The sequence below is a fragment of the Doryrhamphus excisus genome, chromosome 5 (genome assembly GCF_030265055.1).
Source record: "Doryrhamphus excisus isolate RoL2022-K1 chromosome 5, RoL_Dexc_1.0, whole genome shotgun sequence".
NCBI classification, from domain to species: domain Eukaryota; kingdom Metazoa; phylum Chordata; class Actinopteri; order Syngnathiformes; family Syngnathidae; genus Doryrhamphus; species Doryrhamphus excisus.
In genome coordinates this window covers 11,745,404-11,771,624 of record NC_080470.1, presented here as the reverse complement: position 1 = coordinate 11,771,624, position 26,221 = coordinate 11,745,404, and the positions used below count along the sequence as shown (strand labels likewise).

Genomic DNA, 26,221 nt, shown 5'->3' with positions numbered 1-26,221 from the left:
CAAGATGGCAGAAATTGCATCATCAAAGTAGCATGATTGGTCAGCATCCAGCAGCCTTATCTACCTCTACGTACTCTTTAAAATGCTATGAGTGTGAAAGTCATGCATGATATACTGGTTTTTTTTTTACAATAAGAGTCATCAACGGCATTAATGCTGCCTGAGCAGTTCCTGACTGCTGTTATTACAACATTGGTTCTGTTGCTACTGTGTTGTGCAATATACGTAGCTTCTTTTTACCCTTTGCGGTTTAGGTAACTAAATGCCTCCTATATAATCAGGGATGCTATAAAAGGGGGACAATTCCAAGGATCTTCGATAAATAGATACAATAATGTTGCTATCTGGTTAAGATATTTTTTTAAATATAGTCAGAAAACAATTAAAACAATCTCTTATATTTGGTCGTAACAGTTAAATATCCATATTGACCAAGCATAAGCTTCCGGATTGACTCACCACTCCCCCGCCACATAAAATGGTTTGGTCCACTACTACCGTCACCGTCACTTGTAGCTGCAGCATGTTGCCCGTCAGGCGTGGGGTGTAGTTGGGGTTGGCTGGGGGCCCAAGGTGATTTTTTGACATGGGTCCCAGAGTTCCTGGTGGCTCCCCTGTTTTTAATGCTGCTACAATGACCAACAATGCATCAACAGAGCCCCAAGTCACAGCCAGGAGAGTAATATGTGCCGACTGAGTCAATGGATTTGAGGAACGTTGTAAAAGAAAATGTTACTGTAATTGCGTAACTTTTTTGAAGCGTTACTATCAACACCGCCTCCTATCATGTAGGTTGTGAAAAAAAAAAACCTACCATGTGGTCGTGGGTGTAAATCTCCTTAAAAGTCCCCCTTGTCCCCTCCTTTCTCATCCCCATGACCTACCCCTCCCACCGAATCAATGCCACCCCTCTCAGACCTCCCAGCACAAAGCCCTTGCAGCCAAACCAGCCCTAGAAAATCACGGTGCACCATTCAATCATTGTTTTTTTTTCCTTAGCCCTCTCTCACCCTTTTTTATGGTCCCACTAAAGGTCTTAGGAGCGCAGAGAAGGAGGGCTGTCACTGAGGGAAACCTTAGCCATTGATGAAGTGACAGGAGCTGCCAGAATATGATCCTAATCCTGTTTCCAGCATTCTTTTAGCCCGCTGGCATCGCAATTCCTCCACACATTCTCTGAGCTGTCAACTAGGAAAATCCCTCTAATAGCGCATTGCAGAGATACACATCAAAGAGCTCCTGGAAACCTTCAGCGGCTTAGCAGACACACACACACATTAACTTACACCCCTGCAAAGGCTGCAAACATAAAACCAAAGTGTTTATAGTAAATGGACCTCGTCACCTCATATATAAAGAACAGGCCTGAATGGACCTTAAGTGCGTGTCCTAAAATGATTGTAGTCTTATGTAAACGTGCCCATCATTACTAAAGCCTACCACTTATTTTCTGTCCAAGAAAGTGATCTAATGTTTATGCAGAAGAAGAAAAAAACAGGTGTGTGAACTTTGCTGACTGCCTGAACCCTTTCACTCACTATTTTATCTCATTCTATTCTTACTTAATCCATCGATATCCCGACCCAAGGTAATCTTCTTATAGCATTCGGTTTCGGTGCAGCCAAACCTCGGCTGACAGGGTGGATGTGGATGGAAGGGGGGGTGACACCCTGCTTCTGTCGTTTCATTCAGGATTATTTCTTCTGCACTGCAGTGGTGAACAAGTGGCAGGTCCCCCCCTTCCGTGTGCTGCATTGTGAACCTCAAGGATGCACGGACCCTCCGTGTCTCGGAATTATTCACGGATCATCACAGTGTCCCCCAGCTTCCAAATTTGCTAAAGCAAACTTCAGACGGTGTGTAGCAGGAGAGGTTCAAAGGTCGTGTGTGCAAAGCAAATGTGCCACACACCCTTAAGTGTCATCAACGGATAAGTATGCAAATATTTCACAAAAATATAGTCAAATTTTATCTGAAAATTTGGCACAATACATTCTTTTAACAGAAAATATTTTAATATTCTAAACTCCCAAATAATTTAATGCCATTGAGAAATGGCATTCGCTGTTCTGTGATGATGTTGCACAGCAGAATAAAGGAAAGAAGTTTGACTGAAGCATTGTCCTTTTTTAACATTTTTGACAGTTGTGCAAATGTAAAAAGAAGTTAACCATTGTGTAGTCAAACTTATCATTATTGTATTATTGCATTATTGTCCTTTGATGATGTGAAGAGCAAAGGGGAGAGAGCATTACTGAAGCTTTCTTAACTACCATACAAGTGTGAAAAGAAGTTAACATAAATATAATCCTTTGATGACCCTTGACAGGTGCATAGTAGCGCATAGGGAAGAAGAATGGATGCGCTGATTAACATTTGTGGGTGTCATGCAAGTGTAATAACAATTTCAGCACATCCAGTATAGCAAAACTGAGAAATTTGAGTACTTATGCTTTCATGTTGCGTTGCATTGTATAGGAAAGACGGAGCAGTGCTGAAGCATTGTGCTATTTAACATTTCCGAGTGTCATGCAAGTGTAAAAAGAAGCTTTGCGCTACAGACAGTAACAAAGATGCAAAGATTTCCCAACATATAGTGTCAACATTAATCCTTGTCAGGCTCGCATTTATTCCAATTACATTTCACAGATAAATTACTGACTTTGTAATCACATCTTAAATCTACAGACATATAATACATAGTTAGCCTTGACTTGCCTGCCAAAAATGAGCTTGCTTAAGTTTCTTTTTGTAAAATACTGCAGATATCTCTCTTATTTTATCCCGCCATTTTTTTTAAACGCAACATATTTTGGCAAACAAAGTGGCTTGTAATGGGGGGGGGGGGGGTTGCTGTTGTTGCCATAGTGACCTTGGATCACCTGTTTTTAAAAACACTGATATCATAAGATGATTGGCATATACTGTACTGTACATTCATTAACTTGCCCTTCCTATCAGTCGGGGGAGCCCTCGAGCCAAAGTCCCCATTTGTTATTTACTTCTTTTTTCAAGCCATGGTTTGATTGAAACAGCCATATTGTGGCTGTGCATTACCAATTGTGATTTTTATTTCTGACATATTGTGTCCAAAGCTGAGACCATGGCAACAGTACGTGTGTAAACACTGCTAGCCTCCATGGGATGTTTGCATGCATAGTTCTGGGTATAATTGGAGAGTATTTTCATATTTGTGCAGCCAAAGCAGTGGTGGAATTGCAACAAGATTCACAAGCATGAAGTACTGCAGTCCAATGGATAGATATTTTTTAAGTCCATAATGTTCTCCCAGCAGACGCATGAAGAAAGCCATATCAAGGATCAAGCTGAAGGCTGTCTGAGTTTTTGTGCGGGGTCCCAGTGGGCCTGGCTGGAACACAGCATCGCAAAGGGAGCAGCTTCAATTGGGGAGCGTGTCCAATCCTAGCGAGGCCGCATGCTGCTTGGCTCTTAGCCGCAGGTTCTCGATACTGGTGGTCTTGCTATTGAGGGTTCCCGGAAGGCCGCCCGGCGCCCCCTGTAGGAGTGGGCTGTTCCACACCTGCTGGGCCTGCGACAGCGTCTGGTAGTACGACTGGCAAGGCAGCGAACCCAGCGGGGACGGCATGTTGACATTCATGCCCAAGTAAGGTAGAGAGGACGGCGGCGGTGCGCTCACGTCAAATGACGGGTAATGCACCAGGTTGTTGGTGGCCGCCATGTGCTGCCGAAACTGCTCCTGCAGCCGGAAGAGGCTCAGAGGGGATGATGCATACGAGTTGCTCTGGGCCAGGGTGCTTGTCACACTGCTGGAGGATGGCAGGGCGGGTGAACTCAGGGGGGAATCTAGGAGACATGGAGAGGACTTAATTACATATTAAATTAATACTATTATTTATTAGACATGGCAGCACGGCGGTCGAGTGGTTAGCGCGCAGACCTCACAGCTAGGAGACCAGGGTTCAATTCCACCCTCGGCCATCTGTGTGTGGAGTTTGCATGTTTTCCCCGTGCATGCGTGGGTTTTCTCCCACATTCCAAAAACATGCTAGGTTAATTGGTGACTCCAAATTGTCCATAGGTATGAATGTGAGTGTGAATGGTTGTTTGTCTATATGTGCCCTGTGTGGCTGGCCACCAGTCCAGGGTGTACCCCGCCTCTCGCCTGAAGACAACTGGGATAGGCTCCAGCACCCCCGCGACCCTCGTGAGGAAAAAGCGGTAGAAAATGAATGAATTAATTTATTAGACATTGTAGTTAACATTGTATGAAAATGTTAAAACATTGCCCATGCAGTAAATAAAGGACACCACAGGAGGGCACCAGAGGCAGGCCAAAGTGTGTATAAAAATGTGATGAAAACCATAGATTCAGAAATGGAACATGAAGTGGTAGTAGAACAAATGCCATATTCAAGTTATGGGTGTGTAACATAACTACTTTTTACGCTCGTATGCCAGTTAGGTACCGCAAATTCTCTGATTAAAGCCTAAGAGTATTTTATAGTTGCCAGGGATGTTTAGCGCTGGGTCAAAAAAACATTGCCATTAACAGCTGTGGCAGTCGGCAATTTCTCTGTGTAGTTTTTTTTTTAGTAGCTGTAGTAGTATTATGAGCGGGCAAAAGCCTTACCTACCTCAGCATGCGCTTTACAATGTTGCTCCTCTACTATTGGTATTGGCATTTAAGATGAACTCATGGGTATTAATGCTGGCTGAGAACTTTGCTCCTTACAACTATTTATTTCCCTCCTCTGACTGTGCCTCATCCTGGCGCCGTTCAGCGGTAGTGTTTTTGTATACTTGTTAAAACATATTACTTCTGTAGTAGTATTTTACTCCTTCTGTAGTAGTATTTTACTTAAGACTACATTACAGTATTCCAGGCACCCTACAGCCGCCTAACTTCTTCAGCATGTATGATCGCTAGCAACAGGAAACTGTTGAGGCTCTACATTGAGACGAGGTGGAGGGACAACATCTTTTCTTAAGCTGAACATGTCTTTCAACTCTCACAAGCAGTAGCAGTAGGAAATCCAATAACAGACACATACAATAGATCACCGATATGCCGTCATCAAAAATTCACGATACAGCGAATCTGAAAGGTGAACAATAAACGATGTAGGGAGAGAACACTGTATCATTTGTTTGTAAAAATAATAATGTTTTTCAACCAGATAATGAATTTATACCTGATGTCGGGCTGAGTTGTTTGCAGGACGGCGAGCTGCTGCCAGGGTGCATCCCCGCCTCCCCTTGTGCTTCCTCCCTAACCTTCCCCCCCATCTCCCCCCTCACTCTGTCTTCTTCCCCTTCTCTGTTGTCCTCAGCTCCCGACTCGCTGTCAGACGGCTCGGGTGAGGTGACGTTGACTTCCACGCTTGTCTCTCCGGGTTGAGGCCTAGAGGCCGTAGCTAGCCTCTCTGTTTCCGAGTGGCAAGATGAAGCGGAGGAGGGAGGCGGAGGTGTGCGGGAGTCGGGCGCCAGGTCAGTCTTGGTATCCTCTGTTGAGGCCTCTGTTGCTCCTGATGTTTCTTTCTGCTTCTGGAGCTGCTCCTTCTGCAAGCTGCGTTGCTTCTTGCGGAACTTGGCCCGCCTGTTCTTGAACCACACCTGACCACATAGATGAACATTGTTGAGTTCGGAAGGATCAAAGGTCAAAAGTCAAGTTTTGTAAGCGTTCTACCTGCACACGGGCCTCTGGCAGGTTGGTGCACATGGCGAGGCGCTCTCTCATGACCACATCGGGGTAATGCGTCTTCTGGAAGGTCTTCTCCAGAGCCTCCAGCTGCTGGGCAGTGAATGCCGTTCGACTGCGTCGCTGCTTTCGGTGTTGCGAGCCGTAGCGGGCCTCCAGGATGATGTCTTGAAATGTGCAGCCGTTGAGAAACAAGCGACACGGCCGGTTTAATTTACACACTTGGGGCTTCAGTGATGGGAGATGAGCTGCGGATACTTACCAGCCAGCCTTTCGGCCAGAGTGAGGGCATGCACAGACGGACGGTAGTCGGGTGCGTGCTGGGCCTGTTGCGCCGCCTGCTGGTGGAGGTTGTACATGGCGCTGAGGGAATTCATGGCATGCAGGGAGTAACCATTCACCCCGTAGTGCTGCATGGTCTCTGACCACTCTGTGGAGGAAACCTCGGTCAGTCAGGTCTTTGAGTTCAGGTTCTAAGCAATCAACAAGAGAAAGTGTCATCTGGATTATTATCAGTTTATTGTGAATGTTTAAATTGGCAACAGGTGGAAAAACAGCAAAACCGTGTGCATTAATACATTTTATTTAATATTTACAAAAAATGGTGACAGTGTGCCAAAAACATTATTTTCTGGAATTGGAAAAGAAGAGATGGATTTTTTTACATGTGAATTTATTTTGCATTTTTCTAATATTTCTTTACAGGTCACATAAAATGCTAAATTGCATTTGGTGGCGTAATTGTCCTGAAGTGGCACTCTTTCCCCCCCGTTTTTATTTAAAAAGTGTATGTCTTTAGAATTTGTTCAGAAAATATATTTGACTTAAAATTTGCTTTACATTATTGAGTACATTGCTTAGACTGTCACATTTTTCATCTAATTTTTTATGTTTCTAGTGTTAGAGAAGATGAGATTTAATTGAACAATTGACATGTAATTTGCTTTAAATTATCAGAGAAAGTCATATTTCCGCCCCCGTCGTTTAAAAAATGTTCGGTTTCATATGACATACTGAACTAAAGAATTTAACCGACATTTTAAATTTTCTAATGGAGTTTGTTTTTAATTCGTTGCACGATTTGTTGTTGTTGTATTTCGTGTCATCTTTTATGGTTTCTGGAAAACAAGAGTGCATTATTGCACGTTTATTTTTCCCCCCAGCTTTTATTTCTTTTGATTTGAATGTTTTTGTTTTTGATTAACTCTTTTTTTTTTCGTACGCCCTGCAGCATGACTGACACATTTGCGTGGGGTCGTCCCGGTGGTCCCCTGTCTAATGTGATTGCAAATAGGTTAGAACTTTAGTGGGCTGTTAATATATCACCTAACTGACGTGTGTGATCAAATCTTATCACAAAATAACATTTTCACGCTGATTTTATTTGATTTTTTTCATTATTTGACTACAGGAGCCTCAAGCAGCATTCTTGTAATCCGTACCATTTTTTAAAAAATACATTGGGGGAAAAAAAAAATCAACATAATGCTCTCTTGGCCTCGAGCTGTGATTTAACCCTCATTATGCTAATTGCCGTGGATTTATGACTTCCACATTTGGCTTGAGGCGAGGCTGTGCGTGGAAGTGGAAGTTGCATCCAGGACATTGACAATTATATAATGAAACGTGTAAAAATTCAAACAATATTCCAATTTAATTGTGATAGCTGAACAAAATGCATGCATAAACTGTGCAGTATGTGCTTTCGTTGCAGTTTCTTTTTAATGCTGGAAACTCCGAGAAACACTTTGTGGAAGCAGGTGTTACATACATTACATACATTTTAGTATAGCTTTATTTATGTTATTAATAAAACATATTCAATTGTTAAAAAATTTCACCTTACCTCTTTACTCTCTGTGCGTCTTTTTTAAATTAAATATCCACTAATTTCTCTTCCTTAAATCGTCTCCTCGAGAGTCCTCTGATGGAAATTCATATTTTTCTGTTTTTTTATTTTTGCGTGTCCTTCAGAAAAACCAAAAAGATATCCCGTTGGTCCTCGGGTTGCAAGTGAGGAGGCTGCTTCAGCTGCCATCACTCGGCCTATAAAGAGCAGCAGGCGGAGTCATGAGAGGTAGTGTCAACCAATCACATCACTCTTCTCGGTACCTTGTAGCCCCGCCCCCTTTGTGGACTGCGATTCCACCACCTGCGCTGCTGAGAAGTTTCTCATCCGCAATTTCTTGCCATATAAATCATATAAGTACACTACATTAGAAACGTACATTACTTTTAAAAAATATTATTTAAATGCATTGTTTTTATTAAACTGGTCAAATGTAAACTTTAACACACAATAAGACGTTGTAGCTAAGTTCCAGAAAATTCGTGTCTGTACTATTTAGCATCATTAACAACTATTATTTTATTTCTACAAATGATATGTATTTCTTTAAATATTAATCATACTAAGGCGCAATTTTAGACAGCAAGGAGCACCACACATAGTCATGTAGAGAGTTATATTGATTAACAAAACCTCCCACAAGTCAGATGCTTTTATGATGTTTTTAATTTACCAGGAAGTGCGATCTAAGATGGCGACCCATGGCTGCTCCTGCAAGGCTCCTTACCTCTAGTAGCTCCTCCTGGCCGGGCCCTGAGGGATTTATTTGGCTTGGGATTTGGTAGACAAGACGCCGTTTCACCCTCCAAAAAATGTCTTAAAATGACTGCTGGTAAGAGGATTAAAACAATAATGCCCCGCTCCTCTTCAAGGTTTTTTTTTTCCTCAAAAGATTCCTTCTCCCGAGGAGAAACCGTTTAGGTTGGAATTAAGGGCAACGAAAAGAAGTAGCCCTTTTTTAATGTAAGTAAAGCTTGCATATATTTTGTGGAGTTGAGAGACAAAAAAGGGGGAAGGAAGGCGGAGATGAAATCCTAAACGTGAGATATTTGGACACCTTCTACAGGCGTGGGAAAAAAAAATAATAACAGCCAACTTGGTTTTTCAGTTCTAACATTTACATTGTTTCATGCAACAGTTTCTTATTCGTCCCTACATTCATTTTTAAAGTAAAACATTTCTATTTGTTAAATGTTTAAAAGTATTTCACCATTTTTGTCACACAGCTGCACTGCACCGCCTTTTGGGTCCCAGAGGACCAACAATAGGATTAACTTGGTCAGCCCAAAGAAATAAGAACTTAAAAGTGAAAGAACATCTGCTCAGTGTCTTTATAAAGCAATTAAAATAACCCAAGTCAAGTCTTAAATATGAATTAATCATTAATTTTATTTCATATTTCACATACACGTCAGCCTTAAATACTAAACGCTAGCATATGAGTTGAATCCAAGATGCAATTGTGTAAAAAAATTTTTATCACAATTCTATATGCTAAATTTTACATTTAGATTTTAGTTTTTGTCAAAAGTGAGGATAATAGCAGGAAAAATGCCAAAAACTATATTTTTTGTACTATATTTTAAATTTTTTATAAGTTCACTAACAATACCTCAGCTAGCTTGAGCATTGCTAACAAGATTGATGTAGGTAAGTCAAGTTAAAGACAAATTACCCAAAAATTGCAAGTAAAAAAATAAATACAGTACATTATGGAAAATAAAAAGACAGCCAGAGCACAAGTAAACGTATATAATGATACACAGATGAGGAAACATTTGATTTATGTGTTCACATAACCGGATCCTAAGCTCAAAAAAACGACTCCAACTTCTGATTGATTTATTCATAGTTGCAGCTCTTGGGATTTTTACACATTAAGTGGTTTTTCTTCACTTCTCGGATGATGATGATGATGATGATGGTTGAAGTTTTGCAGCTGCTTCCAAACATGGCTGCTCATTGTCATCACCTCCAGGATGGGAGCCGCCGCTGCGAGCTCTAACTTCCCATAAAGCCCAAATTCATCTCAGATTTTCTGTGGATTTCAACTGCGCTCTCATTGTTCTCGCACGGCCTGCATTCACCGGCTTTCCCCCCCTCTGGTTTAAGCTCCTCTTCAGATCTAACTCATCGCCTTTCCTCTCCATCATCCTCTCGCCTGCTTTCTCTCAATCTTCAAACTTTTATCCCTGCATCAGGACTTCGTAGGCAGCTCATCCGTGGCGATTTATGAGCCTCCTTCGCTTTTTAATCAGGTTTTATAACGCGTGGATGTTTGTAATTTCACTCCTCCAGTGGCCGGTATAGTGGACGCCTTCAGCCTTCAGAGCCCATTAACTTGTATCATTAGCTTGAACTTCATGAATACATTAGCTTTCCTGGCCTGCACTGCTTTCTCAGTCAAGGTTAGCTCGCACTCATTTGGGTGAAATTAATCATTTTGATGTATGGCTTGGAAAGGGAGGGCTTCCAAGGGACTCCTGTGACTGGAGTAACAAAGCTAACTGCCATCAACAATCCTCAGACTTTCAATTAGACCTCCGTCGCTTACTGGGAAGACAACTTTGTGTTGAAGAACAATCGCAAACAGTTCGCAGTTTCCAACCGTGGTGAACCATTTTAAGGAAAAGATGAGGTTGAAAACAACATGAAAAACACACCTATTATCACCACTTATGAGGTTTTATCGTTAAAATGACTGACCTTCGAGCTACCAGCCAGGTTAACTCCTTTTGTGAGTTATTGATAACCAACATTGGTGGCCTCCCAAATGAAAGTGTCTGCCTATGCTATACGACTGACATGATATTTAAATCAAGACAAAGTTGTCCATGACAAACACAAATACAGTCATCCCTCGCTACGTCACAGTTCTATAACACTGCTCCATCACTCTATTGCGTTTTTTTTGGAAAATGTATTAGATGACCACTGTTTTATAGTTGACTATGACCTAGTATTAGTCACAAAACATTGAAAGACAAGTTTGATGGAGTATTCTGGTCACTAGGCATCAGCAATGCTACATTGATGAGACCACGTTAGATTAGATGACATCCATGGCATGTCTGACACAATGGAGTAAAAAGAAGTTCTCCTCCCATTCCATGTGGAAGTGGTTAATGTTTGGCTTCTTTCTTGTCCTTCTTCCCCACTCTATTTAAAACACTTAAGTGGCGGCTGTCTGTTGTGTCCCTAAAGTGGTCCTGTAGCCTGCTCATTACAGCTGAGAAGTGTGCTGTAAACAAACAATAATAGGAGTCTAAAGATGACTATTGGGGTGTTACTTCATGTCTGAAGGGCTTTAATAATTGTAAAAACGGTATTTAGAAAGTTATTAAGGGTTTTCTATGCTCTAAGTATGAAAATATTCCATTTATTAAAATTGATTCCTACTTTGTGGAAATTGACTTATCGCAGTCTGGCTGGAACCAATTAACCGCGGTAAACGAGGGATGACTGTACGGTTGCACCTGTGAAGATTAGCTAAGTTTTCAAGAAAAAAAATACGCCTCTCAAGTCAAACTGATGGAACTGATGTCATGCATGACATCACATGTGACCTCAGCCAACATGTAAGGATTTCCTCTATAAATATTAAGAGTGCTTAACTTCTTTTTACACTTGTCTCTTGTATGTGGACAGGTAGCATGCATTCAGGATTGAAGACAAGAACGTGCTGGTGTTCAAAAGCAAGTAAGTACCAAAGGCGCCCCATCCTTAAAGACCGTGTACAGCTCTTGTTTGTAAAGGTGACCACAAGTCGTCCATTTTCTTGCCAGTTTATCCCGGCGTGATCCCGTGGACTCCCAAACGGTTCTTCTGGCAGACGTGACATATCGAGGTTGGCAGGTTTGTTTCCTCCCTCTTTCTCAGAGCCGCTCTTTGGTTGCGCCCCTCAGGCTGCGGCCCAGCACAAGGGTTCCTATTGTCAGGGCCTAATCCAGGGGCTACACAGCTTTAGCAACATGGTGGGATAAAAGCCCATCAAACCACTACTTTATGGGGGAAAATCTTTCCTAATCCCTCGCTTTATCTAAACAAAAGGAGAGAAACAAGAGGATAGAAAGAAATTGTGCAGACGCAGGGCAAGATGCAAAGAAGTAGTTTCACTGGGGAAGCTAACCATTTTTGACAGGCTTTCACTAAAGGATTGACAAAAAACGGACACCGGGATTCTCTTTAAAAAAAAAAAAAAAAGGTCCATTCACGGGCTCCCTTTTTTTCTTCTCAAATTGAGCTTTAAGATCCTCAGAGGGATATGTTGAAATTAGCCAGATTAGATCCTGAAAGCGGACTTACGGGGGTGGGGGGCACCTGTCAGATTTGAAACCCACCTCCTTGGAAAAATTGTCCTCTGCTCTGATGATGTAAACAAGCGACCCCCCTGTGAGATCTTGAACTTTTGCTCACTTTTTGCCCAACATTTAAGAAGGAACTCCGGCAAAGACTAGACTCTAATTGTGAAAGCAACACGTAAATAGCTTCTAGAGCCATCAGTTCCACATATGACGAGCAAATCCAGTGACCCTGTTTCATGTTGGCTGCCAATTCCAATTTTTATCCTTTGCCAGTGTGGCAGCTGGCTTCAAATCCCAAGTGTTGCATCTGAAACATCATTTTCCTGCTGCTGCCTGTAAATGTGTCACTGGAGGACCATTTGGGTCCCAAAGAGTCCAACAGAGATTGGTTTGCTCTGGTTCAACAAGTCTCAGTTTATAATTTATGACCTGTCCTCCTAAGATTTTAAAGAACTTATACATCAAGGGTACAAATGGAGTTTTGCTGGAATGCAATTTGTCCCCCCCACCTCCCCCAGCACAGTGCCCCCTGCTGGCGTGTGTGGACGCCCCCTGGAAGGGGGTAATTAAGAGATAGCAGGCTGGGGATGCTCATGAGGGAATGAGTGATTAGTCATTCATTACATGAGCTTAGAAGGAGGAAAAGGAGGAAGTGGTCGAGTGGAAGAGAAGGGAGGGGATGCCACTGATGCGTTCAGAGAAATTGCCAATGGATTTATCCCTGAGTAATTAACCATCACCCAGGGAAGGGGGCTTCAGAAACCTACAGCATTGTCAGCCGTCAAGAACACCTCACAAAGTTAGAGGTGTCATTATGATTGGGATATTTTACAATGGATTTCAATGGAAAATTTAAAAAAAGTGTAAAATTCCTGTACTATTGCCCATTGAGAGGGATAATTCCAAGTTACTTACTGTATATATTTATTATGTACATGCATGCATAAAAGACAATGATAATATAAATACATACATTCGGACAAGTCGCTTTGGTTTTGCTTCACCATTTTAATTTTTAGCATTTTTCCCAATCTTAAGTGTAAAATAGCAGTTCAGTCATCTTTCTAATATTCATTTATTCATTCATTTTCTACCGCTTATAATGTATAATGAGATAATAATGTATACATTATTATTTCATTATACAGTGCAGGTGTGTGTAGTGAACTTCCCATAATCTCTAAGCAAACAAGCTGCATAATGTTTTTTTTTTTTTAGAACATCCTCAGTGTGAGTGTGTGACAAGTATTAAAGAGTAGAATATTTCCCTCTAAGAACACTTGCACGTCGCGCACAATGTCCCCCATCCACTCTTTTACTGCCATGATCCTATAAAGTCCATATTCTCGTCTTCATAGTCCTCCCAAAGCCAGGCTCCCATGCAGGGGTAATCTTCTCTGGTCCATATGAGCTGCGCAAAGCGGTGCACTCTTACACGGAGAAGTTGATTTTTCTCCGTCTATTTTATCAGATTTGGGAGCACTTAGAAACAGCTTCAAGTCTTTTCCTCCATTAGAGTAAGATGTGTGTGCGCTCGATCGTGCTATATGTACCTCTCGACATCTGTCTTTTGTTTTCAAATCTGCTCAGCCGCACTCTAAAGTATCTGCGGGTCATCTGGATTCAAACGTTCAGAGAATTGAGGCTCATCTGTGGAGCTTAAAGAGGAGTTGTGCTCTTCTTTTCTTTAAAGGCCATCATTCATCATAATAATGGCCGCTGATATCTGATCAATGAGCAGTATTAAAGCAAAAGCATACTTTTGCTTGCACATACGCACCCATAAGCTTTATTCATAGTGTTTTATGAAATGAGCATAGAGGATTGTTTTATTGTTGCTTTATAATCTGGTTTCTAGGCTGTATTCTGCAGAAAGCCTTCTTAGATGGCTTTGACCCACCTCCAGATCAGAGCCACATCCAGCATTAGGCCACTGAGGTCAAGCATTGTGACATCTGCATGTCAGAAGCTAAGACACCTGTTCTTGAAAATATTCATGTAGTTATGAAAAAAATTGCTGCAAAAAAGCTGTAATGTACATGCCAAGCCACTAGTTGGCGATGTCAGGTTGCCAAGAAACACAACAGCTTAATCATTTAAACATACAACCTTCAATGTGACACGCATCAAATGTCATACAATGTGGTGTTCAACATGAACCAAAAATATGCTTTGATATCAAAGTGACATTTGCAAATGTGTTTTGCTTTTTCTGTGGCTTTTTATGGCAATTACAAAACGTCAAATTCCACCAATACCGTTCTGCAATTAGTAGTTTTCTTTATTTCAGTTTCATACAGTGGTTAACAGTTTGTAATGTCTACATGTTACTTAAACACATTGCCTTTACAGTTACCAATTTTATGCAGGCGACTGATGAATTCTTATTGGATGATTTGTTTTGACCAGGGTGGGGGCACTGACATCTGCTCCAATAGAGACAATGTCATTGAGTTATGCAGTATTTATCTGCTCCTAATGAGTGCTGATTAGCTGCCTGCTGAGCTGTAACATGAGCATGGAAGCCAAAAATACACAGTGTGGGCAGGGTGAGTGTTTGAGTGATGGTGTTGCAATGAAGTCATGGTTTCAACACTTTGGGTCAGCTTTTACTGGGTCGCCGATGTTTTATCTGCACAATATAAAGTGATTTTTATTATATGCACTTGTCATTGGGGACAAAATAAAAAAAAAGTAAAAGGTTATTCATTTATTAAAATACCTATCAGAAAGTGATCAGAAATAATGATAAAATACATAAAAATATATTTTGACATTCAGTATAACAATATTAAAATACATAAATGTATTTCATATTTACATACTGCCTAATAATAGTACATTTGGATCCCACTTTAGCATGAATATGAATGAGATGCTAACCCACAGGGGAGTGTCATAGAAGCTGATGACAGTGCAGGAAAAGGATGCATGGGGACTTCTCACTCAGCCTTGTCACTGATATGATTGAGTGGCCACTTTCACGTTGTGTGTGTGTGCACCTGAGAGCCCGTCCCATCAGATGGTTATGAATAATGTATTGATAGCCGGCCTCCTGTGGTATAGTCCTCACAATCCAGTGAGTGTGTGTGTTGTGTTTAGCCTGCCCAGCTGGCAGGGGTCATGGGGGGATGCAAACACACACACACACACACACACATTATGTCCCAGTCCCACGAGAGGTATGTGTATGTGTGTGTGTACATGTTCCCTTTTCATCATCAATCAGCAGTGTAAACTGTTTAACAACGACAATGAGGCTATTAAGAGGCCCCCTCACTTCAGGGGCACAAGTGGTGATAATTACCCAAACATGAAGTTGTCACTCTTCACACGCCTACTCGGCATCTGCCCCCTTTCTCTTTCTTTTTTGGGTGTGTGCCGAGACGAGCGTGACACTGAGATGGACAGTAATTGGTGAGATTGATTTTTAAAAGCGTATTCATTTGACCCCCCCTCAATTGTCCGTATTGAGCATTTTCATTAAGCTTGATAGATGCTACAGCGTGTTCCTTGTCACCACCACTAAATTTAATACTCCTGCAACATCTTGTCATCTTTTATAGCAAATTAGTCTGTTAATTGTACTTTAAATGCAAATTTAGTTAACATTTTTGTCATTGCTCTAATTATAACCAAGGGAAAATGGTGCCACTAAATGGCACTAAAAACACACATAATATATTAATTATTGTCACATTCTCACAGGCCTATATGGCGCCCCCCCCCCCCCACTGTAAATATCACTACAATAAGGTACAAAGTGATGCAAATAATAATACTTCAAAAAAGGTGACAATCAAAAAAAACAACCCTATAAACTTGTGTTTATTTATCCACCCATCAATCTTATATATGCTGCTTAATCCACACTATTGTCACAGGTGTATGCTGGAGCCTATCACAGGTGACGTATGACAGGAGACACAGTACACCCTGATCACGTCACCAGTTAATCACAGGGCACATAGAGACAAGCAACACTCAATTGTCAATTAACCTAACATGCATGTTTGTGGAATGTGGGAGAAAAACGCAGGGCTTGGACGAAACCCACACAAGCACGGGGAGAACATGCAAACTCCATGCAGACTATCTAGGTTCAATTCTCTGACTGACACTATGGCCAACATGCTAACATTCTTCATTAATATCAGTACTTCTCTTTGCTCATTGGCTTGGAGAAATCATATGGTTCTTCTTTATTTCCTTTTTGAGAGGTGTATGACATATTGTTTATCTTTGAGTACCAAATATGGTTTATTTCCCAATTACAAGTTACACATTGTACTTAATGATGAAAGGTTTATCAGTGTAACTAAAGTTCTCATGTATGTGTTAAAGGGGACCTAATATGCTCATTTTTGGGGCATCGTATTGAGCAGCCAATTTGCATCCCATGTAAGCAAATCTGGATCGCATTGATGTCAGTAGAACTCGGTGTTAGAAAAACTCTGTGAAAGCGAACTTCTTTCACCGCTCATTATCTGACACTTTGGCATTGTTTAACGCAAGAGTACATACAACATTGTAACAACATTTAAAGGTCAGAAAAATGCAAAAAGCACAATCGGGCCCCTACAAAGTTGATATACTGTCTATTCATTGATCAGTTTGTCAGTCATTTATTTATACCAGGAGTAACCAAAGTCTGCCACTACGGCCACTTGGATCCCACAGCCCAGGATCCGTCAATCCATTTTCTATACCTCATGAGGGTCGCGGGCATGCTGGAGCCTATCCCAGCTGTCCTCCCTGGACTGGTTGCCAGCCAATCACAGGTCACATATAGACAAACAACCATTTGCACTCACATTCATACCTATGGACAATTTGGTGTTGCCAATTAACCTAGCATAATTTATTTAAAAAAAAAAAGTTAGGGCTGTACTGTAACGCACACTGTTTTCAAGCAGTAATTTGCAGGAATTTGATGGTGAAGTAACACCTTCAAAGTAATTGTGAAATTACACTGACTTGCAAAAAAGAAAAAAAAAAGCATCCCTTGTTTGGCCAGAATGACACCACTTCCTGGACACAAACATGTTTACCATTACTTTTATGGAAGTTTAAGCAATGCTACGCCATAAAGTTAAGAGTTCTTTTATTAGTGCTCGACAGCATTGCACAAACAAACCTTGACGAACGCCATCGCATAGCCTCGAAACTCATGAAGCTAATCCATGATATTGATCAGTGCGTTTCCTATGGGTCCCGGTAATCCATCAAGTCTAACAGTGTGGAATAGGCCTAATTTATATCATCTGAAAGGTGTAATCAAAGATGAATGAGCCCCAGCGTGATAGAAATGTGCACTGGGTCATAATTTCCAGCTTTGTGAGTAATGATAGTTGAGGATAGCAAATACTCTGGATACAAACTTCAGTGCAATTTGTGCAGTATTTTATGAAATGAAGTGGAACTTGAATGCCCCTCAGGTGGTAGAATTCAGATTTTGGGGGGGAAATATACCTCTGGAAGTGCCTTTGGTTTTTTGACCACATAAGAGTACTAATGATGGCAACAAGGAAAAATGTGATAACTTTAGAACCGTAGCTCAGCGCTATGTGAGCAATATAATTAAATATCAGGTACATAAGCAAATAATTTTTATCAACCATATGCTAATGTATGCTAATGTATCTAAAGCATAATTGCCAATAACCAGCATGATTTATTTTGGTTCCCTCAACCTTTTGTGTTTGACAGGTCAATAGTGAGTAGTTTATTTTAGTTTTATTATATACTGACTTGACAGTTAAGATGGTTAAATTGCCAACGTGTACAGTTAATATAATGTTTTTTAATGTCAGTCCCCGTAGCACTGTATTACAGGAAATAACCATCCCAACTCTGGTAAACAGGAGAGATAGAGCATTGTATGCATGAATCAAAATAGCTATAAAAGGTGTACCTGAGGCGCTATGAAGAGCAGTCAGCTTCTTCTAATCTCACACAAACGTGCATAAAGTCTGTGTATTTTCATCCAAGTGCAATTTTCTTCATCGAATTAGCGAACAACAGCTTTAGTCTCAACACAAAAGGGAGGCTCATGTTGCATGCTGACCCTGAAGGCTGAGAGATGGCGGCGGCGGTTTTGAGGGAGTGTCTGTAAATATAAGTGCAAATATATATAAACGTTTCCCCCTCTTTAAAAGCCACTTAAGAAGTGCAACCCTTTAAATAAGGCCAGGAATAATCTGTTTCCCTCGTCGCGCTCGATGCAGCGGAGGGATTTGCAGAAACATTCGCCAGTTGACACAGATCTACATAATCATTTTAAGTTTCTAGCCGCTCCTTCCAATGATTCTCCTGCTGTCACTTTAGATACCGCTAAAACTGATTTGGGCGCCCTAATCTCCCGCTATTTCTTCTACTTGAAAAATCTCTAATATTATAAGCAGATTATTTCATTTATAATTGATTGAGTGCATTTGCCGGAGTGCCACTTCAAAGTTGGCTGAATTAAAGATGCCTTTAAGACGCCTGCTGCCGGGCGCTGCCAGTCGCTGGGTGGGGTGGGAGGTTGTGTTTGGGAGTAGAGGAGAGATTGGGGGGGTCGACACTATATGTTGTAAGGATGGGAGGGAGGGGAGAGAGAAGTAGCATGCAGATTTCTTAAAGTGGGCTCAGGAAAAGTATCCCACTCTTGAGGAGGCATCAGGGGACACAAGGCGTGTTGCGTTCACTTGCCTTCCTCACTGTTGCTTGGGCACTTGATGAGATCCATTCAGGTGAAGTAATAGAGTTAAATACATCATAAAACGGATAACTGTACAGGTTATATTTTAAATACATACTTTGATACAAATATCAAAGTGCCTCCCTCCTATATCCTTCAATTTTAGTTTAAACATCATGATTAACATGATGATGGTTTGATCTCTAAATTGTTCTACCTTTACTTCACAAAAAATCCCACCCCCCCTTCTTAAATTCTTTCTACAGTCCAAAAGTCTCCATGCAACTAATATTTGAATCTTCAACTTTTTTTCTTTCTTTACAGATGGAGATTTCTTGCAGCCTTCTCATTGGCGTTCTGCTACCTGAAACACCTCCTATTGGTCAACTTTGAGGGTCTTTATTAAAGCAGAGAAAAGAGATGGTGAGTCTTTAAAGTAACACACACACACACAGAAGATATTGCCTATTGGAGTGCTTAGTTCTGACTAAATGAGTCTTGACAGTGAGGAGGATGCTCGGCCCAGTATTGTACACCCCCCCCCACCCCACACACACACACACACACACACACGTATCTCTCCGCCTTAGATGCTCTGACTCCCCCCTCCCCCTGTCCAGCAGCAGCACCATAGCCCTACCACATCATAATCCTCTTAACGCTCTGCCTTATTAACCATTCATCTCAATGACATGAAAGCAACCGACGAAAAAAGTGTGTGAGAGGGGAGGATGGTTGGTGTGAGGTTTGAGGGTTGTGGGGGAGCAAAAGGGGGAGTAAAAAAAAAAATAAGGAAGCAAATTATTTCCCAGACCTTTTCACTACCCGGCAATACTTTCACATTTGATCATGTGACAAGTGTATCTAAGTCGGGTCATTTGAAAGAGAACGTCGCCTAAATTGAATTCCAATTAAGATTGCTGGGCAGATGATGAATAAATGGATGATCCATGTGGCTTTTGACTTTTTTCAATTTGGCAAATTGGGCATTGCTGATCCCTCTTACTCCCCCACGACCCCCTCCCGCCCTCCCACCAAACACAAGAGGAAGTCACTCATTAGGGTTCATTTGTAAATCAAGTTTTCATTTAACCCCATTCACCCAGCGTTGCCACCCTGAATGCTCACCATAGCACCACCTGGAAATAAATTCTCCCTCACGTTTGCCCCCCACACACTGAGGTCAAAATGCTTTGGTCTCTTGAAAGAGCCAGACTGAGCCTTACCCTTACAGAACACTGAATGTGATCCTATACGCTGCACAGTATCGCTATACTGACTTTACTGCTACTCACTTGCCAGCTTTCTAGACAGTAACAATGGATAGTCAATCTCTACTGCTATACAAGTACAATGCTAAAGTATATACAAGTTTACTTTCTATGGAAGTGTCCCTGATATTGTACTAAATGGTAGCTGAAATGTGAGATACTCCAGACCACAAGTATTTATAAGGGGAGTTTTAACATTAATATTAAAGAGAGAAAAGTGGTTTAACAAGCAGTTCATCTATCTTTTCTCCTGGAGTATAGCCCCAGCATGAAATACAGCACTGCTCCACATGTGTTGTGGACCCGCTGAGATAAAATGTGCCTTTCCTTTCAGCGCCTACAAGTGAAACACCGTAACCCCTGTTAGGCCCACTAAAGACACCATGTCCACAGGCTTTGTAAGGTCTGTTTGCCTTGCACACATCTTGTTTTCTTAGGGCCTCCTCAGCACTCTAAAGTCCTTTTCAAGGAGTTTATGAAGGCCCATAAAAATCCTTGGCCGTGTTTGCTTTGGGGAATAGTCTGCTGACAGGCTGCTAAAGAAGCATGTCCATGCACGGGTCCCAAAGTGTTTTGGGTTAAGAGCGCCACTGCTGAGGAATCCACCCCTTTTCTCGGGTAATCTGTCACACCTCCTTCCAAATAAAACACCGTAAAGATTTTTGACACATTCCTGTCAGGGTTCACATTTAGTTGCCTTGCCCTTTGGCCACAAGGCAGAATACACGTGAGGGAGTCATTTCAAGCTATAGAATACACTACATCAAGCTGTTACCTGATGGGGACTTTATTAAGACGTAACCTCTCTTATGTTACCTGTCTGTGAATGCAAAGCAGTGAGGTTAACACATTAAAAGGATATCAAGTTAAGCATATTTCTTTCCATTTTTCAGGATTATATGTCACAGTAATGGAGCAATGTGTATGCAATTACAAAGATTTATTATGATGAATTTGTTGTTGAGTACAGGGCTTTGTACTTAATAGATATATAGATAGACATGCAAACTACCGTTTTCATAAATATACTACTAACTAGCGAGAGTATATGCCTGTATTTTTCTACCAATGGCGAACTTGGCTATTTCAACTTTCAACTTTTTTTGGGGGGGGGGGGGTGCTCACCAAAATCAAAAGAGTTCTTCCTCAGCTGATGTATTTCCCCTTTGGCAGAAATCAGTCCTGTAGATAATCACTATATCATACACTATAATCCTGAACATAACAAAAGTGAATTTGATTGGGAATGTGTATCTAGCATTGACAAATTACATATGGCTGAAATGCATATAAAAAAATGTATTCAATTTTGTCTTTAATGATGTTGAATCATCTCAGTACTGGTTGACAAAGCACAGTCCACAGTAACTCATCATCCGCGTGAATTGAAATATTGGGCATAACATTCCCTTCAATAGGTGTCTGTGCTGTCATGTCAGTCATTCACAGGCCATCATGCTTGAGCGCAGAGGCTGAACGTCTGCAGGACGAGGTGGTATATTTGCTGTAGCCTGTCGCAGGTTTAATTCCCTGCGCTGGCATCAGAGCGCCTCAGCTGCGCATCGCCTCGCATATTCAGATTTGGGCCGGGCTGCCATGTGGACTCAGAGATACTCCGCGGCCCCCTCCCTGGCTTCATTCGGGCGGCTTGTGAGGAGCCTCGGCATGGCGTTTAAAAAGGAGATTAAGTTTCCTGCAGAAAGCAAAGCTCCTTAAGGGGGTATCTTTGTGCCTCTCAGCCGCTTGGTCAGTTAGGGATTCGCCGGGGGGCCCTCACCATGAACTCAGTAGAGGTGGTGGAGGGCAATGGGGAGTGCTGACCTGACTCCCAACCCCACAATAAAACACCTTTGGGTGATTGTGGACAGACACAAAGAGGGGGTGACTTCTTTATTGTCATCATTATACAGTTGTGAAAAATGATACCCCTTGGGGTAAATGATATTTGTGGCGCAGTCAAAATACTTTAAAAGACATGCTTGCATATACGTATGTAATACAGATATCCTCTCAGTCTCATAATCATTAGACAAATGGTTAAAAACTTATGATCAATTAGTTGCTAAGTCCTACCCATGCACCCGCAAAGATGATTTGTTTGATGGCGGACATATTTTTCTCAAATTACAATTTCAAACATTTTTGTGTCAAATGTTGTAATGTTGTTTTTAAAGCATGTTGAGGTTTGTGAGAAATTTCGGAGTTAGCTTACATAAATAAATACATTGGCATGGTTTGTTGAAATGACTATTGTTCCGTTTAGTGGATGGAAAATTATATTTTCTCTGCTCTGAAAGGCCATCATGTAACTTTCCAAACATAGTTCCTCACCCAAAAAGGGCTCATATCGGCTGCAGATGGAGACACTGTGATGCAGTCAAGTTCTTTATGTTTTTTCTTAAATCATTTGACTTGATTTCTCCAATGAACGTGACTAAAACCTTCTAAAAGTGGTCCAAATGGAGTCAGTCACTCATTTGGATTAGACCTGGAGGCAGTTAGGCTAACCATGTGATCTTAGCCATTCAACCAGCAGCAGATTTAAAAAATATATTGAAAATATTAAGTCAATGGGGTTCTACCCTTTGAAAAGGCTTTGATACAATCCCGTGGACTGTATAGAGAGAAGGGGAGAAAACCCTTACACCATCTTTTAGTTGATTAGCAATACTGATGACGGGGTTGAATGACAGAGGTGGGCAAAAATTCTAATACGGGGCTAAAAAAAAAAAGAGCCTTATCTGCTCTATTCAGCAGCACCGTAGCACTTTCAGGCCCTGCCAATATCTGTAATGAACACTAATTCCACATCAATGCAGTCTAAATGAAGTGTCAGATGAAGATTGATCTGCTGACATGAAACCGTGCTCGGTGGACACCTCCAGATACCCTCTGCAATGGACCTCTCATTGGATGCCCACCTGTCCCACTGTATGCGATTGCGCATTCAAAATAATCTTAAATATAATAAAAAAAATTTCCCAAGCAAGCAAATGGAGGCTGACTGTCGCTAATGTTTTTGAAGGTTGTCTAATATCTGCTAGGCCGCTTTTGATGAAGGTGCGTCGCCTCGTCATCTAGTGTTGTCTGACAGGTGCACAGGCGCTGTAATGCCGCCAGCGGGAGACTTTGCAGGCAGCTTAAACACATGCAGTCCTCCTACTGTACACATTTAAACCCCCCATTTTACTCCTTTGCGTGAGTAATTCTTGTCCACAGAAATGGATTTTTACTCTCTGTCACATTTGATGCGCCACTCTTCCTCCATGGGGTGTATTAAGCTAATCGCACCGTAATTCCTAACTTCTCAAAATGTAGTGTAAAGTGTATCAGAAGTACTGTATAGCTAGTGTCTATAGGGAAGGTTGGACCTAGCACCATCTCATTCTATCACATCACAAATTATTTTCAAAATATAATTTTCCCTTAAATTATGATTAATTTATTTTATTTAATATTTTATTAGATTGTGTAACTAATAATTCTAAGAATCAATTTTACATTTATTTTATAAATAAATGTCACTCAATGCGTTTACATTGTCCGTGTATTTTAAGTAATTTTTTTTTCTCAAATACCCGCGACCCTATAGTGAGGATAAGCGGCATAGAAAAAGATGGATAATGATAATAATAATACATTTTATTTGTATAGCACTTTTCAAAATACTCAAAGACACTTTACAGAAGAATGGAGTTGAATAAAAGAAGTAAACAGAATAGAAGACACACCAAAATACAACATTCATTGGTTAATACACAGTTAAAACATGAGTAAAAGCGGGGCGGGGCACAGCAGTCAGATGGATATTTATACAATATGTATCTTGTACCTAATGAAATGTCCACTGAGAAAGTATTTCACAATATTTGACTTTAAATTGAATTTCTGTCATTTAGATTTGAGTCTAATAACTTAGAGTGTGACTAATAAGGCACTTGGAGTTTCCATTTGATGTTTAAATCACATTGAGGAGAACGTTTAGCTTACCGTAATAAACTTCCTTCACATCAAACAGACTTTACGCACTTAATTGGAACACTGTGAATGAAGTGTGTATGTGTGTGTGAGGGGGAGCGAGAGAGAGAGAGGAAATAAATAAAAAAAACCATGCATGTAGTGTAAAAGTGTAGACTGCATGAGAGCCAGCAGGCTGCGGGATGAGCTTCCCAGGTGAGCAGCGAGTGTGTCGGTGTCACTTTGATTAAGTCTAATACGCAAGCTTTTGGTGCATGTGGTCAAGTTAATGAAACTCGGTGATAAGGCACTTCTCCCTGCTTCCTTCCCCGCCTGGAAGCTGCGGGTGATGGGATGAGGTTCAGCAACTCTCCTCAACACCCTGTGCCCCATCCCCCAAAGGACAGTCTTGCCCCTTTTACACGGCACAGTTTCTACTCCGACTAGTAAGCCAAGTGGCTTTTTCACTGGCACATGTAAGGACTATGGGGTACTATCTTGTCCTTAGTTGCATATGGATAACGGAAACCACTACCGCTCATTGGTCATCGTTATAACGTATTCTACTCCACAATGTCCGCTTTGCTGGTACGGCCCTCAGTTCTCTTTGGGATCACATTGTTTTTTTTTTATCATGGCACATCTATTCACTAGTATAGTGAATGTTTACAACTATATCACTATTTTGTGATGCAAAAAACATATATCACTCTGAATCTTCCAGAGGATACGACTCCTTCTTTAAGGAGACTTGGGCAACCTTTCATAGCTGAGAAAGGCTGGTCATCTTGTCCTATGATTTCAATGATTTTTTTTAGGTTATGAGCTTAGCATGTGCTCGCAACATGGCTGTGTTTGTCTTTTTCTTCAAATGCTTTCAACATGCTACCCCTGCAAGGTATTTTTCATGGCATGTGTTGGCAGTGAGGTTCCACACACCAGACATGATGGTTTTGTTTTGAAGGAAGTGATTAATACACCATACGTACAATATCACCATGTTCATTTTTGACACATGGCTCACGCCCTTTCCAAAACCTCCTGCCAGCTTGATGTTAACATGTTCCTCTGATTCAGATCAACATTTGCAATTAGAGTGACTGTTGTAATTATTACATTCAGTTCGAGAAACCCTGTCCTTCTCTTCAATATGGAATCGAAGTCATGGTTAGGCTTTGGCTTATGAGTACTACAATGTCATCAGCAGTTTCTGTCCACATTTGCGCACATGTTTGTGTTCACACTTGATCAAACTAGCTGTACTAGGAAAATACACACGAGCATGCCAAACCTGGCAATTGTGAATGCACCCGAAGTTAACTTTTTTTTTTTTTTTTAAATCGAAGGCCGCAGCAGCAGTAAACCAAATGAGAAGTAAATCTGATAACGAGAGTGGCTGTTGTGCAAGCGCACTGGCACTGGCACTAGCACTGAAGTCTCCTCTGCTGAGAGATAATCTGGATCCTCCTTTTCTTATGTAGAAGAAGTTGTGGCTGATGTTTGCAAATCTACCAGCTCTAGCTTCCCTCTTTCATCCTCCATCTCTCTCGCTGCTGGTCCATTGGCCCTCCGCAGGCAGACATGAGGGGTGATTTTAGGTGAGCTGCAGAATGGTCCGGGCCAAAAATGGACTAAAAAAAAAAACTGACCCACTTCTGTTTAGTACTGTGATCATGATGCAGTACCAGGAATGGCCTTTTTAAGATGCCAGCAGAAAGGCTTTCTTCTGCATGAGCTCATCCATTTGTTTGTTATCTCAATCCAGGATTTGGAGAGATACAAAGCTGATTAAACAACAAAAGCATACGGGAAGATAAAGAACACTTAGGTAATGGGTTTAGCCCGCCTGTTTAGCACGCCAAATTCATCCCCTTTTCTCTCTCACTCACTCGCTCTCTCTCTCGACTCAAACTGCATTTGTTATTCTTCTTCACTTGCTCTTGATCCAGATGGGAGAAAATAAACAAGGAGAGAGCAAAGCAAGAAAATAAGAGAGGAGGAAGAGAATTTTTGTGCAACTCGAGTTTAGGAAACTTGAAAAGCAGCAGCAGCCAAAAACGTACCACGGTCATAATGCGTACTTTTCTACTGACCTGTTCATTTAAAGGGGAACTGCACTTTTTTTTTTATCCCATCTTTTCCAATCCTTATGTGAAATATGAACACCTATTTCTTTCCCTTTTCTGTGCATTATAACACCAGAAAGCAAGTTAATATGAGCTAGCTAACAATGCACATTATTGTGACACATGTATTTTCACTACATAGTCCTATAAAAAAACATCTAACGACATATTGTTTTATATACATTGATGATAACATACTTATAGTATCTTGGCGTATTTTTATCATTTAAAACATGACTGAAACTTTTTTGCTAGGTGCATTGATTTCACATAGCCTATTGATTGGAACTAGCACTACTTCTGTCTAAAAGGTAAGGAAGAGAATAATGTTGTATTGAAACATGCAGTATAT

The 26,221-nt window shown here is 41.1% G+C and overlaps 1 protein-coding gene and 1 long non-coding RNA gene across 2 annotated transcripts in view; one reads left to right on the top strand and one right to left on the bottom strand.

Annotated features, from left to right (window-relative positions):
- Window positions 1-2,401: 2,401 nt before the first annotated feature.
- LOC131129235 (diencephalon/mesencephalon homeobox protein 1-B-like) lies at window positions 2,402-7,690 on the bottom strand. The gene is made up of 5 exons (XM_058072537.1): window positions 7,527-7,690; window positions 5,943-6,153; window positions 5,669-5,847; window positions 5,175-5,595; window positions 2,402-3,825 (listed from the first exon to the last, which is right to left on the bottom strand). Exons 2-5 carry the CDS (start codon window positions 6,094-6,096, stop codon window positions 3,401-3,403), a joined length of 1,179 nt encoding a protein of 392 aa, XP_057928520.1. The 5' UTR covers window positions 6,097-6,153; window positions 7,527-7,690; the 3' UTR covers window positions 2,402-3,400.
- A 532-nt stretch (window positions 7,691-8,222) lies between these two features.
- Window positions 8,223-26,221, top strand: part of LOC131129238 (uncharacterized) — a 38,820-nt gene continuing 20,821 nt past the window's right edge. Inside the window, exons 1-4 of the long non-coding RNA XR_009129791.1 lie at window positions 8,223-8,361; window positions 11,178-11,228; window positions 11,315-11,384; window positions 18,840-18,938. This is a non-coding gene — a long non-coding RNA (uncharacterized LOC131129238). The remainder of the gene's footprint in view (window positions 8,362-11,177; window positions 11,229-11,314; window positions 11,385-18,839; window positions 18,939-26,221) is intronic.

Excerpts from the sequence above, each read along its gene's own strand:
- LOC131129235 (XM_058072537.1), bottom strand. The coding sequence starts at position 6,096 with ATGCAGCACTACGGGGTGAATGGTTACTCCCTGCATGCCATGAATTCC. Across the intron at positions 5,848-5,942 it reads TCTGGCCGAAAGGCTGGCTG|ACATCATCCTGGAGGCCCGC; the intron begins GTAAGTATCCGC and ends GCACATTTCAAG. Across the intron at positions 5,596-5,668 it reads TGCCAGAGGCCCGTGTGCAG|GTGTGGTTCAAGAACAGGCG; the intron begins GTAGAACGCTTA and ends CTATGTGGTCAG.